We start from the raw sequence: 13,455 nt of genomic DNA, 5'->3' as shown, positions 1-13,455 counted from the left end.
AAAGACCCTAAGAAGTCAACACGCCTGAGTTTATCCTTGAAATCGCCACTAGGCACCCCCAAGCCTGGGGAGCCCTTCGGAAGATTCAAGTTGATTTGGATAGAGATTCCGGCTATTACTGCTAGCGGGACTTGAAAAATGAACACCCATCTCCAACCAAAATAGTCAGACACAAGACCTCCAATCACGCCACCTGAAGCGGCACCGAGGCCGAAGAAGATGTTTGCTAATCCTTGGTAAAGACCTCGATCTCTCAATGGAATAAGATCGGACATTGTGATTGTTCCCAAGGTAGTGAGGCCTGAGCCACCACAGCCAGTTACAAATCGCCCGAAAACGAGAAGCCAAAGATTATCAGTCACACAGATACAACACCCGATTGCAAATAAAGCACAGCACAAAATGAGAAGACTTTTGCGGCCGAAGAGGTCCAGTAGTTTACCTAACAAAGGCTGGAGAGCAGAACATGAAAGTAAATAAGCTGTTGCAATCCAACCAATATTTTGCACCGCGTCGAGCTCTGAAGCAATCACCGTTAGAAGAGTTGTGACGACGGTTGTGTCCAATGCTGCTAAAAATGAGGCGAGATATAAGCAGGTGATAACTGCAATAAGCTGCGAGTTGGGAAGAGCGTACTTTGAATTGGCATCCAAAGAGTCATTAGCCGCTCCGTAGTCCTCGTCATTTTGATGAGTAACTAATCCATCCTCATTAGCAACTTCATTGACTAAAATTCCGGCTGATCCTGTGGAGACGTCATTTATCACATTGTGTGAAAGTAAATGTTCATGAGACCCGGTTCTTTTCATCTGTAGTGAACTTTCCAAGATAAGCTCGGGATTTAAATTAGTTCGCAACTGCGCGGAATTGATGATGATTAGGATCCGCGATTAGAGCCACAATTACTGCAGTTCAAGGAACTAAGTTTGATGCGGAATTGAGTAGATTTTCAAGCGCTCTTTGAGCGGCCTTGAGTTTTTCTTTTAGGAATCTTGATAATCTCTTGACGCTTCAAGATTATAAAGTAGGCCTTCGGTAACAATTTCTTTGTCATCTAGTCGTCATACCCAGAGGACTCATTACAGTTGAACAAATTATCTTTCTCAGATTGGAGAGGGGTTTACTTTAATCTCACCTTAACGACAGCTCTTGAAATGAAGAGATAATTCACGATACTCTTTATATTTTTCGTTTTCCATTCAATAGTATTTTGCTGTTGTAGAAACTGTCGTTAACCTTGTTCTCTTTATAGAATACTTAGCAGATGAAGAACAAAAAATGAGGTAAGTCAGAAGGACGCTTCCAACAAAAAAGATGTGTTGAATCTGACATTACCCAATACACACCTTTGATATGACCTTGTTAGTTCGTCAGAATAACCCTTCAACTGTAACAACGCGTTAGAGCTAAGGTTGAGCCTCAAGTATAATATTACCACTATAATGATACTTCATTTGCCGCTAGTAAGCTTACCTACAGAACCTTCATCGTATCAAGACCTACACAGTTATTTTTTTTTTTTTTTTTTCACGATTACCAAGTATCTCAATATTGATTCCTGCACAAACTTCAGATTTAGACAGATATAACCGCGTAGACACTACGTGGTCGTGTGTGGACCAAATAATCCTCTAATACGTTATCCCTTTAAAAATTTTAATGTAAGGTCGCGTGGTCTAGTTGGTTACGACATCTGCTTCACACGCAGAAGGTCCCCAGTTCGAGCCTGGGCGTGATCATTTTTTTTTTATCTAGTTTAGCAGAAAAATTGCATACTTAGTCTCATGTATAGCCGAAAGCTTCATATGACTTTCATCTGATGTATACCATGCCCAGCCAAAGAGTGCTTCAATGATCTGTTATCAAAAAAATAAGTCATTATGATGCTTGTTGTCAGCTATGCCATCAATTATTTGGTACGTTCTAGAAAGGATGAAGTAAATTGTTACGTGCCGCTTTACAGCGGCCCAAGGACCGATTCGCTCTCTGAAAAGTTTTTTCCGACTACATGGAAGCGTGAAGTCTTTCAGCCGTTCATTTGAGAAATTGCTAATCAATAGCGCTGCTTACTTCGTCCAATGGTACTCACAAAAGACTGGTGAGGCCACCAGCATTTCTTGTTAGTTGACTTGTTTGAAAAAGAAAAAAAGTACCGCCGCTTTTTGTGGAAACTGTAAGGTTTTGCTGGGGAAAATTCAGACTACAGCCTGCAATTTTAATCCTCTAATGGATAAGCGTCAATGAATCTAACTCTTCAACTTGAGATGTTTCCCTTTTAAGTTCATCCTTTATATTTTCATCACTTCCCCCTCCCTTCTTTGAAACGAAGCTGTACTCGTTAAAGGCTACTAGACCTTAAACCCAGATCAATGTCGCTAGGGTCCATGATCTGAAGTACATCACCACAAGCGACGAGTTATGCAATTCTGCAAATCTGCTAGGTTAGATATAAAGCGACTCAAGTTCAAAGCGTTGTCCCAACAAGACGTGACTTGTGTCCCTATGGTTCGATCGAGTGGGGACGTACAGAAACACTTGTATAAAGGTCCATGCAAATCTTACATTTGTTTCCTTGCATGAGTAAATCTACAATCTCAAGCACGAAGGTCAGCAACAGAGGGCTAATGTTGAAAATGTAATACGGATATACTTATTAAGCCAATATTATTATGTAAAAAGGGGTTCTTTTTGTTGATTTGTGTTATACATTTTCAGCTGACACAGTTTTTTCCTAGACCCCTCTCTCAAATGCTACACAACAGAAGACTGCACTGTGGAGCGAAAGGGCTTCCAACTATGCGAAAAATTTAAGCCATGCCCTTTGATCAACGCATGGAAGTCTCGCAAATGAATTTTAACATCGATGGCTCAGTCTTCAAAGCTGTCCATGTTGTTCAAATGCAATATGCATCGACCCAAGTGCCTAATAGCATTCTTCTCACTGTAGCCTCTGTCAGATCAATCTGCTAATCCATTTTTTTGACATATCTATCTCGATCTTAGAATGTGAGATCGAAAATTGTGTTGAGGGGTCTTCGTCGAAGAAATTGCCCGAATAATTTCGAGTGTTCGGCCAATTGCCATTGTTGGAGAACGCTCGTATTAATTTTTATGTTTTATTTTGAGTTTCCCCGGAAAGCTTCGCACATGAAGGTATCAATTTATTCGAATTGCATATGATACTGACAGCTTTTTCCAAGTACGACAAACAAATGAGTTCCATTTGGCTACCCCAAAAATCCTCAAATCCTCCGAGTCCTTATCTTTGGGAAGTCATTATTCTTAGCAACTCGAGTATAGGTCGGGGAATGATTGAACGGTCAAGCAGTTTTGTGTAAAGTTCTGCATATATACAAAGTGGAGTTGGAGAACTCCTTCGCCATATGAATGCTTAAAATTCCCTCATATCGGCAAACAGTTTGGCCTGAATTTCAAATTCCCATTGATCATCATGGACACTTTGGAGATTCATTCCAAAGACTTTCTTGTCAAATGGATCCACGCTGTCGACAATTCTTCTATAGTGTGGCAAGTTAAACCTTTGAAGAAGTCGATTAATTTCTCCATCTACAAGCGAGCAACCATCAGCGAGAACGACTCACTGAATGAAAACGGCGCAACTCATGACGATCTCGATGATTACCAAGTCCAGGAAAGCACGGCTCACTCCAATGGTCCATTGAATGAGCAAGCGTCGGACGTGTCCCGCTTGAGATCAGGTTCTGTTGCCTCGGTGAACCAAATCACACAACTGAACTCGCTCAGAAATAAATCAAGATCTACGACCTTCTCCAACAGCTTGAATGGCTCCAATTTGGTTCTTGTGAAGGACTATTACAAACTTGTCCCTGGTGAGCTTGTAAGAGGGCACTTCAATGTCGAAAAGGAGGGAATGTATGCTTTCATCTTTGACAATTCTTTCTCAAAGGCTGTCAGCAAGAAAGTTTTGTTCAGTGCCAAACTTGTCAGCAATGTCGACACGTCGTCAATCCCAGTTTCTAACGAAGGTGACCCATTGAAAGAGCCACTGGGGGGGACGGGGGATACCTCCGGTGGGAATCGCCGCTTGCAACTGCTGGACGGTGAAGTCATGATGACTACATTTCTCAAAAGGAGAAGGAAAAAGCTTCAGGGTTTCACCAAGAGGACCTTTGTGTTAGATCTCAAGTACAGCACATTATCGTACTTTAAACTCAACGACAATAAATTGAGAGGCCAGATGCCAATCATCCACTCTATTGTCAGTGCAAATGCGAAAACCAGGGAAATTTTTATTGATTCTGGTATGGAAGTCTGGGATCTCAAGGCACTCAACCAAGAGGACTTTGAGGCTTGGGTGGATGCTTTTGATAAGGTAAAGAAAGGCTCCTACGAGGGTTCATCAGATAAGTCGGCATCCTTTAAACCTATTGACGGTGCTACAACCGCCGGTATCCCACAACTCAGTGAAATTAACCAGCAATTGACAAACTTGTTGAAGGGAAGTCATAATATGAGCCGTGATCAGCTAGAATTTAGGTTGCAAGAAATCTCAACTAGTTTACAATATTTGACTACGTCAAAGAGTCAGATTGACGGCGAATTGACCCCAGTTCTTTCGAACTCTGAATTCTTTGATGCCGAAGAAACATTGGAAACATCATCTCGAGGTGTGGTTTTGATGGATGGTGTAGATCGCAGGCAACAATCGGAGGATGATGATGAGGAAGAGCATGAGGAGTCCGATCTGTCTTCAGATTCGGATTCAGAGGATCTTCCCGCTCCCTCTGTATCTAAAGCTGATACTACTCCACCTCATGAGGGCGAGGACATGGACGGCTCTCTTTACCCGTTGCCTTTAGATCCAATCACCAGAGATCCAGACATTCCAGTTTGCGATCATGAGCCACCTAACTTACTTTCGTTTGTCAGAAAAAATGTTGGAAAAGACCTCTCTTCCATTTCGATGCCTGTGAGTATGAATGAGCCCATCAATATACTTCAGAAGTATGCTGAGCAATTGGAATACTCTGAGATGATCGACAATGCACTTGATGGAACCTATCCCGAGGACTCTGGTGAGCTCATCCTTAGAATTGCAGCCTTTGCCGTGAGCAATTTGTCTTCGTTTCGGAAAAAGGTCAGAAGCACTCGGAAACCCTTCAATCCACTTTTGGGAGAAACTTTTGAATTGGTGAGAGAGGACAAAGGCTTCAGACTCATCAGTGAAAAAGTCTCACACAAGCCTCCAGTTTTTGCAGTGTTTGCGGAGTCAGATCAGTGGACATTTGGTTTCTCTGCTTCGCCATCTCAGAAATTTTGGGGTAAGACGTATGAAGTGAGTACCAAGGGTACAATGAAACTTTCTATCAAGTCTACAGGTGAAGTTTTCACCTGGTCGCAACCCACCAGTCTTTTGAAGAATATCATCGCTGGGGAAAAATACACGGAGCCATCTCTGTCGATCGTTATCAAATCCAGCTCTGGTCAGAAAGCAGTGGTTGATTTCACGAAGGGTGGCATGTTCAGTGGTCGGTCTGAGGATCTCACAATCAAGGCTTACAACTCTGCCAAGAAGCAGTTGCCATATACCGTTGTTGGAAAATGGACAGAGAGCATGGTTCTCAAAACGAACAACACGGAGAAAGAGATTTGGACTGCTGGGAATCTTCTTCCACAATGTGAGAAGAAATTCGGTTTCACAGAGTTTGCGGGTACTTTGAACAAAATAACGTCCATCGAGAACAACAACCTTCCTCCATGCGACTCGAGGTTGAGACCAGATATGAGGGCTTATGAGGTGGGCGATGTCTCGAAAGCCGAAGAACTAAAGATTCAATTAGAAGAAGACCAAAGGTCGCGCCGTGCAGACTTGGAGCTGGCTGGCAAGACCCATAAGCCTTTGTTTTTCAAGCATGTCGGAGACACTTCCCAAGCAGATACTGGAGAATGGATTTACGATGCGGGCGTCAACAGCTATTGGAATAGGAGATCAAAACAGAACTGGAGTGGTGTCCAGCTGTTGTGGTAAGCTGCAAGAAAAAATTCTTTTTCTTGCCAACCTTGAATTTGTTTTTATTAAAGAGTTTGTCATTAAGTCGTACTATCGTCATCAGGTCGTACTATTGTCATTAGAGTTTGAGATTAAGCCGCTCCTCCGAGCTTGAGCGGGACAGCACATCGATGTAGGATTCGTCGCTTTCTGAAAAGTGTATCTGAGGCCGCCGCTGAAAAAGGAGAAATTGAACCTGTTTCCTGAGGCTGTTCACAAGCCCTCTCTGTAGATTCAATTCGTCTTTGATGACGAAATTTTCGTTCACAAGCGAATTCACTAGATTTTCCCTCTCGGTGACGGCATTTCGCTCCCTCTCAACGAAGGGAACAAGCTTTTCCTCAACTTCCAACTTGTGACGCTCGAACTCACAACGAAGCCTGAGATAAGCCTCCTTTCCGTCGTCTCCTATAGAGCCACCGATCTCTTCAATCGGTTCACAATAACCGAGATTAGTGACTCGGCCCAGCATGACAGAGTCAAGTACTTTATTTATCGAATCCTTTAAGTACCTATTATCTGAAGATAGCAGCTTGATCTTCTCTTCGAGCATTTCAAAATGCGGTAAGATTTGGAAAAGCGAACAATTACCCTTGGCTGTATGATTCTCCAAGGAGGGCTGATTATGGCCGATCCAGGTACATCCGATTTCTCTAGCCGGGCAAACGAGTACACCTGTTTTCGAACAATTATCCTTGTGCTTGTTTAAAAGTTTCTGCGGTATCAAGTCATTATCGCATAAATCACAAGTCGTGAAATTGGCTTCACATTCGTTCTCAAGATGATCCGACTCCGTCACTCTGTTAATCGATGTAGAGCATTTTGAACAAGGGAACATTTCATGGACACAGGCATCTGTATTTATAGTGAATCTCCTTTCGACTATTTTCGAGCATCTTGTTCCTTCATCCTCGCATTCTCTCTTATTCAGTTTAAGCGATGACGCAGAAGTAAGGTTCATTATCCCATTGCAAACAACACCGGTAAACCCACAATCATGAATAACGTGTGACTCTAACTCCCACCTTCTCCCTTTCCATTCACATCCTCGATCCTGATTGAGGCATAGAACCATGAGCTCGTCCACCATGTTGGTGATAATCAAAGGAGTGGGAAAAACGTCATGGGAATTCGATTTATCTAGAGGTGTTCTGTCAAGTGGACAAAAACCTTCGTTTTGCGATGGGGAATTTGACATATTCAAACATTCTTCAATACATTCCTGGCAAAATGTGTGGCCACATATCGTCGTCATGGGTTTAATAAACGGCTGCTTGCAAATAGGACAATGCAAATGGTCAGTACAATCCACATAGCGTACGCTTCGCAAATCTGGTTTGGCTGAATCGTTTACCATATCGAAGAGAATATTCATCTTCGAAGGCACTGACATCTCTTGAATGCGTTGAGGATAGTCCGGTTCACCAGTTCGATCAAAATGCAGTCCACTTTAATGCTCCACCGCGGTACGTTTTTACCAAGTTAGTGGTAAACGGAGCCAGTATTCATAACTTACTTGAACCCTCGATCTACAATAGACGACAAGAAAACTCTACAGCGACAAGATGTCGTAAACTTGTCATGATCTCACAGTAGAGAGTGGAGAAAGAATATGCGCATTGGAACCTGGATTATAACAGCAGTTCCTTGTGTTGGTCTTTGATCTGATATTGCAAACTTTAGGTTTGTACGACAAAAAATTACTGCCCTATTTTGTCTGTCTTGTCGTAATAAAGGTTTCCTGGTATATGAGGCATGTGGCGCGAAAGATCAACTTCAATCAAAAGAATCACGACCAATGCTGAAACGACCCCACGATCGGGCATTTTCCGAATCACCACCTGAGGGCCATTCCATCAACCTTCGGCATCGGCAGGCCACCTCGGATGATATTTCAATCTCGCTAGTTAGGATGATCATCACAAGGGAATCACGGCTTCTTAAAACTCGGAAAGATCATATCAGCACCATACTCAAGGAGCACGGCTTAAAGTCTGGTACTAAATTGTCCGAATCGAGGACTGATGCTGATTTGCGAGATATTTTTGGACTCCTGGTTCAATTTGAAAAGACAAATATGGAAGCCAACTCCAACCTAAATGATGAATCGCGGAATTTGGTAAAGGAACTTTTACAACCAGGGAATGATAAAGATCTAACTGTAAGGAACCAGCTGCTGCCAACATTCTTTCTCCCCTCCGACTTGGCACCGGACGGCTCTCTTGATAATCTTCTGCTATTATCTGGGGGGCTTCTTTTGTTGATTGTTTGCATAATCGTAGTTAGTGAGGACAATATTCCAGAAACTTCATTATTAAAAGAGCTCTCCAAATTTGGTCTACCTCAAAATCAAAATTTACTCGTTCCAAGTCTCAACTGCGATATACTTACTATACTTCAAGAACTTGTTAAGAAAGAGTATCTACGGAAAACTGCTCTGGAGAACCAGGATCATCACGCTAAAGAAACCTATTATGGCATTGGATCGAGGACAGCCCGGACTTTTGAAATGCAGGAGCTAAAGAATGTTTTGGGCACAATACTAGGGAGTCATGATAAATGGTCCTCTAAAATAGACGTTTGTTTGGCTCGTTGCTTCCCTACAGGCTGAGGACGTCATTATATAACGAACTACATTTTGGCCTCTGAATTCGTGGAAAAAAAAAAAGTAAAACCAGTACGAATATACCAAATTTTTCTAGAAAATTATTGTAGCTCTTCCCGCCTTTTTCAAAAGGTTATTTTGGCTCTTCCCGCAATTATTCTGTTCGATATGCGAGCAGACACTCAAATCCAGTGCGATACGGACTTGCCAGGAGAATACATGTGAGATTAAACGAGGCGGCGCTCACCGGACGCGACAAAAAATCATGTGCTATAAAGGTGTCCATTTTCGTCTTCCCCCACCATTTTATTCGGATACACACCACTGTCTTTTGAAGAATTTAGATTAGTTTTCAAACTCTTGAGACGTCATGGCTTTGGATACATTGGATTTCGCTGTAATAGCAGGTTTGGCTTTGGCAGTAGCCTTTTATTTCGGAAAGGACTTCATCTTCGGGTCTGATAATGCCACATCAGCTGGCTTTGTCGCTGGTGGCGATGAAAATGATCGTGATTTGGGAGCAACATTGAAGAAGAATAAGAAGAATGCAGTTGTATTTTTCGGCTCGCAAACTGGTACTGCTGAAGACTATGCTACCAAGTTAGCCAAGGAATTACATTCGAAGTTCGGTTTGTCGGTCCTAATTGCCGATATGGCCGATTATGACTACGAGAATTTTCAGGATTTGAATCCAGATTATCTCTACTTTTTCCTTGTTGCAACTTACGGCGAAGGAGAGCCAACAGACAATGCTGTTGAATTTTTTAACTGGTTGGATGGTGATGCTGATCAGATCTCCAATGTCAAGTATACTGTCTTTGGCTTGGGTAATTCCACTTATGAGTTCTACAATGCCATGGGAGCGAAATTGAATGAGCGTTTCGAGGCATTGGGCGCTGAGAGAATCTCGCCATATGGACAAGGCGATGACGGAGTTGGAACCATGGACGAGGACTTTTTGTCCTGGAAGGAAGAATGCTTTGATTCTCTCAAAAACAATTTGGATTTGGAAGAGCGGGAAGTGGAGTACGAGCCTTCTTTTAAATTGATTGAGGAAGACATTCTGGCAACTTCAGAGGGTGTCTCAAATGGTGAGCCAAATAAGGCCTATGTCGACATGAAAAAAGATTTGACTAAGGGTCCATTCGACCACACACATCCCTACTTGGCTCCAATCAAAGAGACGCGCGAGTTGTTCCTGTCCCAGGATCGAGCATGTGTTCATGCCGAGTTCGACATCTCTGACTCAAATCTTAGATACTCAACCGGAGACCATTTGGCAATCTGGCCATCCAACTCCAATGAGAATGTCTTACGCTTCCTCGATTGCTTTGGATATGTCAAGCGCAAAGATGAAGTCTTTTCACTTAAAGCTCTTGACTCCACAGTTCTGATACCATTCCCTGTGCCTATTACGTATGAAGCAGCAGTTAGGCATCATATGGAAATAACAGGCCCAATTTCTAGACAAGCGTTGGCATCCATCGCTCCCTTCGCTCCAAACGAGGAAACCAAAAAGGAAGCTTTGAGATTGGGTTCTGACAAAGCTTTGTTTGCGCAGGAGATCCATGCAAACTACTTGAATCTTTCTGACGCTCTTTTGAAAATCTCAGGTGGTGTTAAATGGGAGACTGTTCCGTTCGTTTTCTTGATTGAGCTCATGCCAAGTTTGCAACCTCGATACTACTCCATCTCTTCCTCCTCGCTTTCTGAGAAAACATCCATTCATGTAACGGCAGTTGTGGAGATAGAGAAACACGGTGATCACACTGTCAGTGGTGTGGCCACTAATTTGCTCAAGGATGTTGAGGTTCATCAAAATGGAACTAAATTTGTCCACAACATCAACTACGATTTGAACGGGCCTCAAAGCAAGTTCAAGGGGTTCAAGTTACCAGTGCATGTGAGGAGATCAACTTTCAAACTACCCTCCAACCCGGCCACTCCAGTCATTTTGGTAGGCCCAGGTACAGGAGTTGCCCCCATGCGTGGCTTTGTAAGGGAACGTGCCAAACTTCAGAAGCAAGATGCCAATGTTACTATTGGAAAAACTCTCTTGTTCTACGGTTGCAGAACTCTGGATGAAGATTTCCTTTACAAAGAAGAATGGCCCGAATACGCGAAACAATTGGGAGACCTGTTCGAGATGGATGTAGCCTTCTCGAGGGAGCTGACAAACAAAGTTTACGTCCAAGATAAAATCTTGGCAAGGGGTCAGATCATAGACGAGCTTTTGAAGACTGGGGCCTACATATATGTATGTGGAGATGCCTCTAAAATGGCTAGAGATGTACAATCAACTTTTGTCAAGATAATCTCCGAACAAAGAGGTCTTTCCGAGGAGAAAGCTGCAGAATTGGTGAGATCTCTCAAGGTGCAGAACCGCTACCAGGAGGATGTCTGGTAATAGAATTGACTTTGTTGACTTTTGAATTTTCGTCATACAAGTGTCACATAATAGATGAGCCTCGACCTTTGTTTCTACTTATAATCTATCTTTAATTGTGTTCGAGTTCCCTCTCTTCCAGGAGAGTTGCACGGGGGCCAGTTCAGGGTACTGTCGTTTTGTAGTGCCTTGACTTGAAGTTGTACCTCTTGCCAATAATTCAAGCGAAGGGGCGATTTTGGATCTAAATCGAACACAGTAGGTGTGACACTGGTCTCGAGATTAGCTGATACTTCCAATCTAAGAAATAACCCAACATCTCTAAGGGACATCCCCCGCAAGATTTCATCCAGCAAGTCGTCCTCAGTCTGTATAGTTGAAAGGTCTGGAACGTCGTATTTCATCTGCAAATTTTGTAGATGCTGAAAGATATTGTTATTGGTGTTCAAATATTTAGCAAGTATTCTTTCCATAGAGATACCGAATTGTTCGAATTTTTCCTTTACCAGTTCAGGAATGGGTGCCATCAAGTCAGATACTCCCTTCGAAATTCTTGACTTAATGACTAGGTCAAGAGGACAAAAGTGACGCTTCTCGTTGCGACTGTGAGCAAGACAGCAATTACGGCAATAAATTGATTGGCTTAGAGTCAACCACTTTGGCTTCAATTCCAAAATAACGATTTTACTTGCGTGCAGAGCATCTAATTGCTCAATGTGTAGCTTGCCATGTTTCGAGAGCTCAATACTCAAAGTGCAGCTGCTTATCAAATTCTTCACAACAAGTGCCGTGTAATCATCCACAATATCAAATGCACTTTTGAGATGGGTGAAGAGCTCACTGTCCAAATCGAATACTTGATATTCTATTAGACATTCCCCAAGTTCATCTCTGAATTCCTCTGTAAATTTGAACACCTCCATATTTCGAATGAGTCGAGTATGACATTTCTGACGTCTCAAGCGCATAAGTTTGTCACTGAAGTACTCTCCACTGCCATGATATTGTAGAAGTAGATTAGCACCTCCTTTTGCGAAGAACTGCCAATCATGTGGCACTGAGCTGTGGTCCAAGACATTCTTCCGCCCAAGAGCTGTCATACTGTAACTATAATATAACCTGGCCCAGTAAATTTGACGAAATCGAGGGTACTTTTCAGAGTATCGCGTTTGAGGGCTAAATTCCAAAACCTATGGAGGCTATGAAAAGAAGGCCATTCGGCGTAATGGTGATTAGAGGAGGTATGTTCACGGTTCTTGTGAACATTACAGACATCATGAGAGACGTCTGAATGCCGGAGCGCGTTAAAACCGATTACGCAATTTGGACTTACCAGGACGCTTTCCGAACTTTCAAGATATACTTTGTATAGTCCATTCGTACCGTTCAACACAATGTCACTATCCCCATTCATCACGTACGTCGATGACGTAGTTTCATATACTGGATTTTCTCCGGTCCAGGCAACCAAGGTTACAGGATTTGGAAACCTCCAAACATCCGATCCAGACACCCTCAAGATATGGTAGTGGGCATTGGACTTTGTCGCTGAAACAATAAACGAGGTCCCCACCTCGGACGTTAGTTGATCGAAATTGAATTTGTTTATGGATTCCTGCCCCATCTTGAGATATTTGAAGTCCTCGTTGCAAGCAGTGATACATGCCTCCCGCACTTTCAAAACCGATCTTCTGGGCAAATCAACTTTGACAGATTGATTGTTGTTGTTGATCGGGTGTATTACCGATTTGGCAACAAAGGGACCTACGCCAGTAACTTTTGGTGAAGTCAAAATCTGGTAGGAGAGTTTTCGTGAAAACTGAAGCATATCTGGAGTTTTGTTAATCTCAAATCGTAGACTATTATGCCAAATTTGTGCGAAAATTGAGCGGACAGCGGATAATCCAAAAGTATACGTTTGTTACCTCCCAATCAAATTTTAAATCGTCAAAGACAAGTCTTTTATTTAAACATGTGAATGAAAGAGAAAAAGAGAAAAAGAGAAAACAAAAAAAAAAAAAAAAAAACTAAAGACCGAATCAAAATTGATCAGTTCTGTTGGTGTTCGCAGAATTCCATTCAGTCCATCAAAAGAAACCAGCTTTCTCCCCAGTTTTTCATCCAACTTTAGATGGTCTGTTGTCTCGAACGAGAGATCTTGTGTCAATCAATTCATCGACCAATCGACCAATCTTCTCAAACCTGAAATTGTTATGAACCGAAGACGATATTACGGAAGTGTGCGATTAATAGAAATTTTTGTAAGATTTGCTAACATGGATAGATGTGATACAATCAGATTGAGGCCAGCAGACAAAAAAAAAAAAAAAAAAAAAGCCCCATTACCTGTGACAATTCTAATATCAACCTAGCACAATTCCATTTATTCAAGCCCTTCGATGTATCTTGCTACGATCTCATCGCAGTCCGTGA

The 13,455-nt window shown here is 42.4% G+C and overlaps 3 protein-coding genes and 1 non-coding gene across 4 annotated transcripts; 3 read left to right on the top strand and 1 right to left on the bottom strand.

Annotated features, from left to right (window-relative positions):
* The first annotated feature begins 1,665 nt into the window (after nucleotides 1–1,665).
* C7M61_003464 lies at nucleotides 1,666–1,739 on the top strand. Its single transcript has one exon. It is a non-coding gene; the product is annotated as a tRNA-Val (tRNA).
* Nucleotides 1,740–3,451: 1,712 nt separating this feature from the next.
* On the top strand, nucleotides 3,452–6,010 carry OSH3 (oxysterol-binding protein related protein; the record flags this gene model as incomplete). Its single annotated transcript, XM_024858802.1, has 1 exon — nucleotides 3,452–6,010. The coding sequence occupies one exon, from the start codon at nucleotides 3,452–3,454 to the stop codon at nucleotides 6,008–6,010; it is 2,559 nt and encodes an 852-aa protein (XP_024712889.1).
* A 100-nt stretch (nucleotides 6,011–6,110) lies between these two features.
* C7M61_003462 (uncharacterized protein) lies at nucleotides 6,111–6,869 on the bottom strand (the record flags this gene model as incomplete). The annotated part of the gene is made up of 1 exon (XM_024858801.1): nucleotides 6,111–6,869. One exon carries the CDS (start codon nucleotides 6,867–6,869, stop codon nucleotides 6,111–6,113), a length of 759 nt encoding a protein of 252 aa, XP_024712888.1.
* Nucleotides 6,870–9,006: 2,137 nt separating this feature from the next.
* On the top strand, nucleotides 9,007–11,043 carry NCP1 (Ncp1p; the record flags this gene model as incomplete). Its single annotated transcript, XM_024858800.1, has 1 exon — nucleotides 9,007–11,043. The coding sequence occupies one exon, from the start codon at nucleotides 9,007–9,009 to the stop codon at nucleotides 11,041–11,043; it is 2,037 nt and encodes a 678-aa protein (XP_024712887.1).
* Nucleotides 11,044–13,455: the final 2,412 nt, after the last annotated feature.

The sequence above is a fragment of the Candidozyma pseudohaemuli genome (genome assembly GCF_003013735.1).
Source record: "Candidozyma pseudohaemuli strain B12108 chromosome Unknown scaffold00009, whole genome shotgun sequence".
NCBI classification, from domain to species: domain Eukaryota; kingdom Fungi; phylum Ascomycota; class Pichiomycetes; order Serinales; family Metschnikowiaceae; genus Candidozyma; species Candidozyma pseudohaemuli.
Note: the sequence above shows the minus strand (reverse complement) of the source record. Positions and strands in the feature narration are given on the sequence as shown.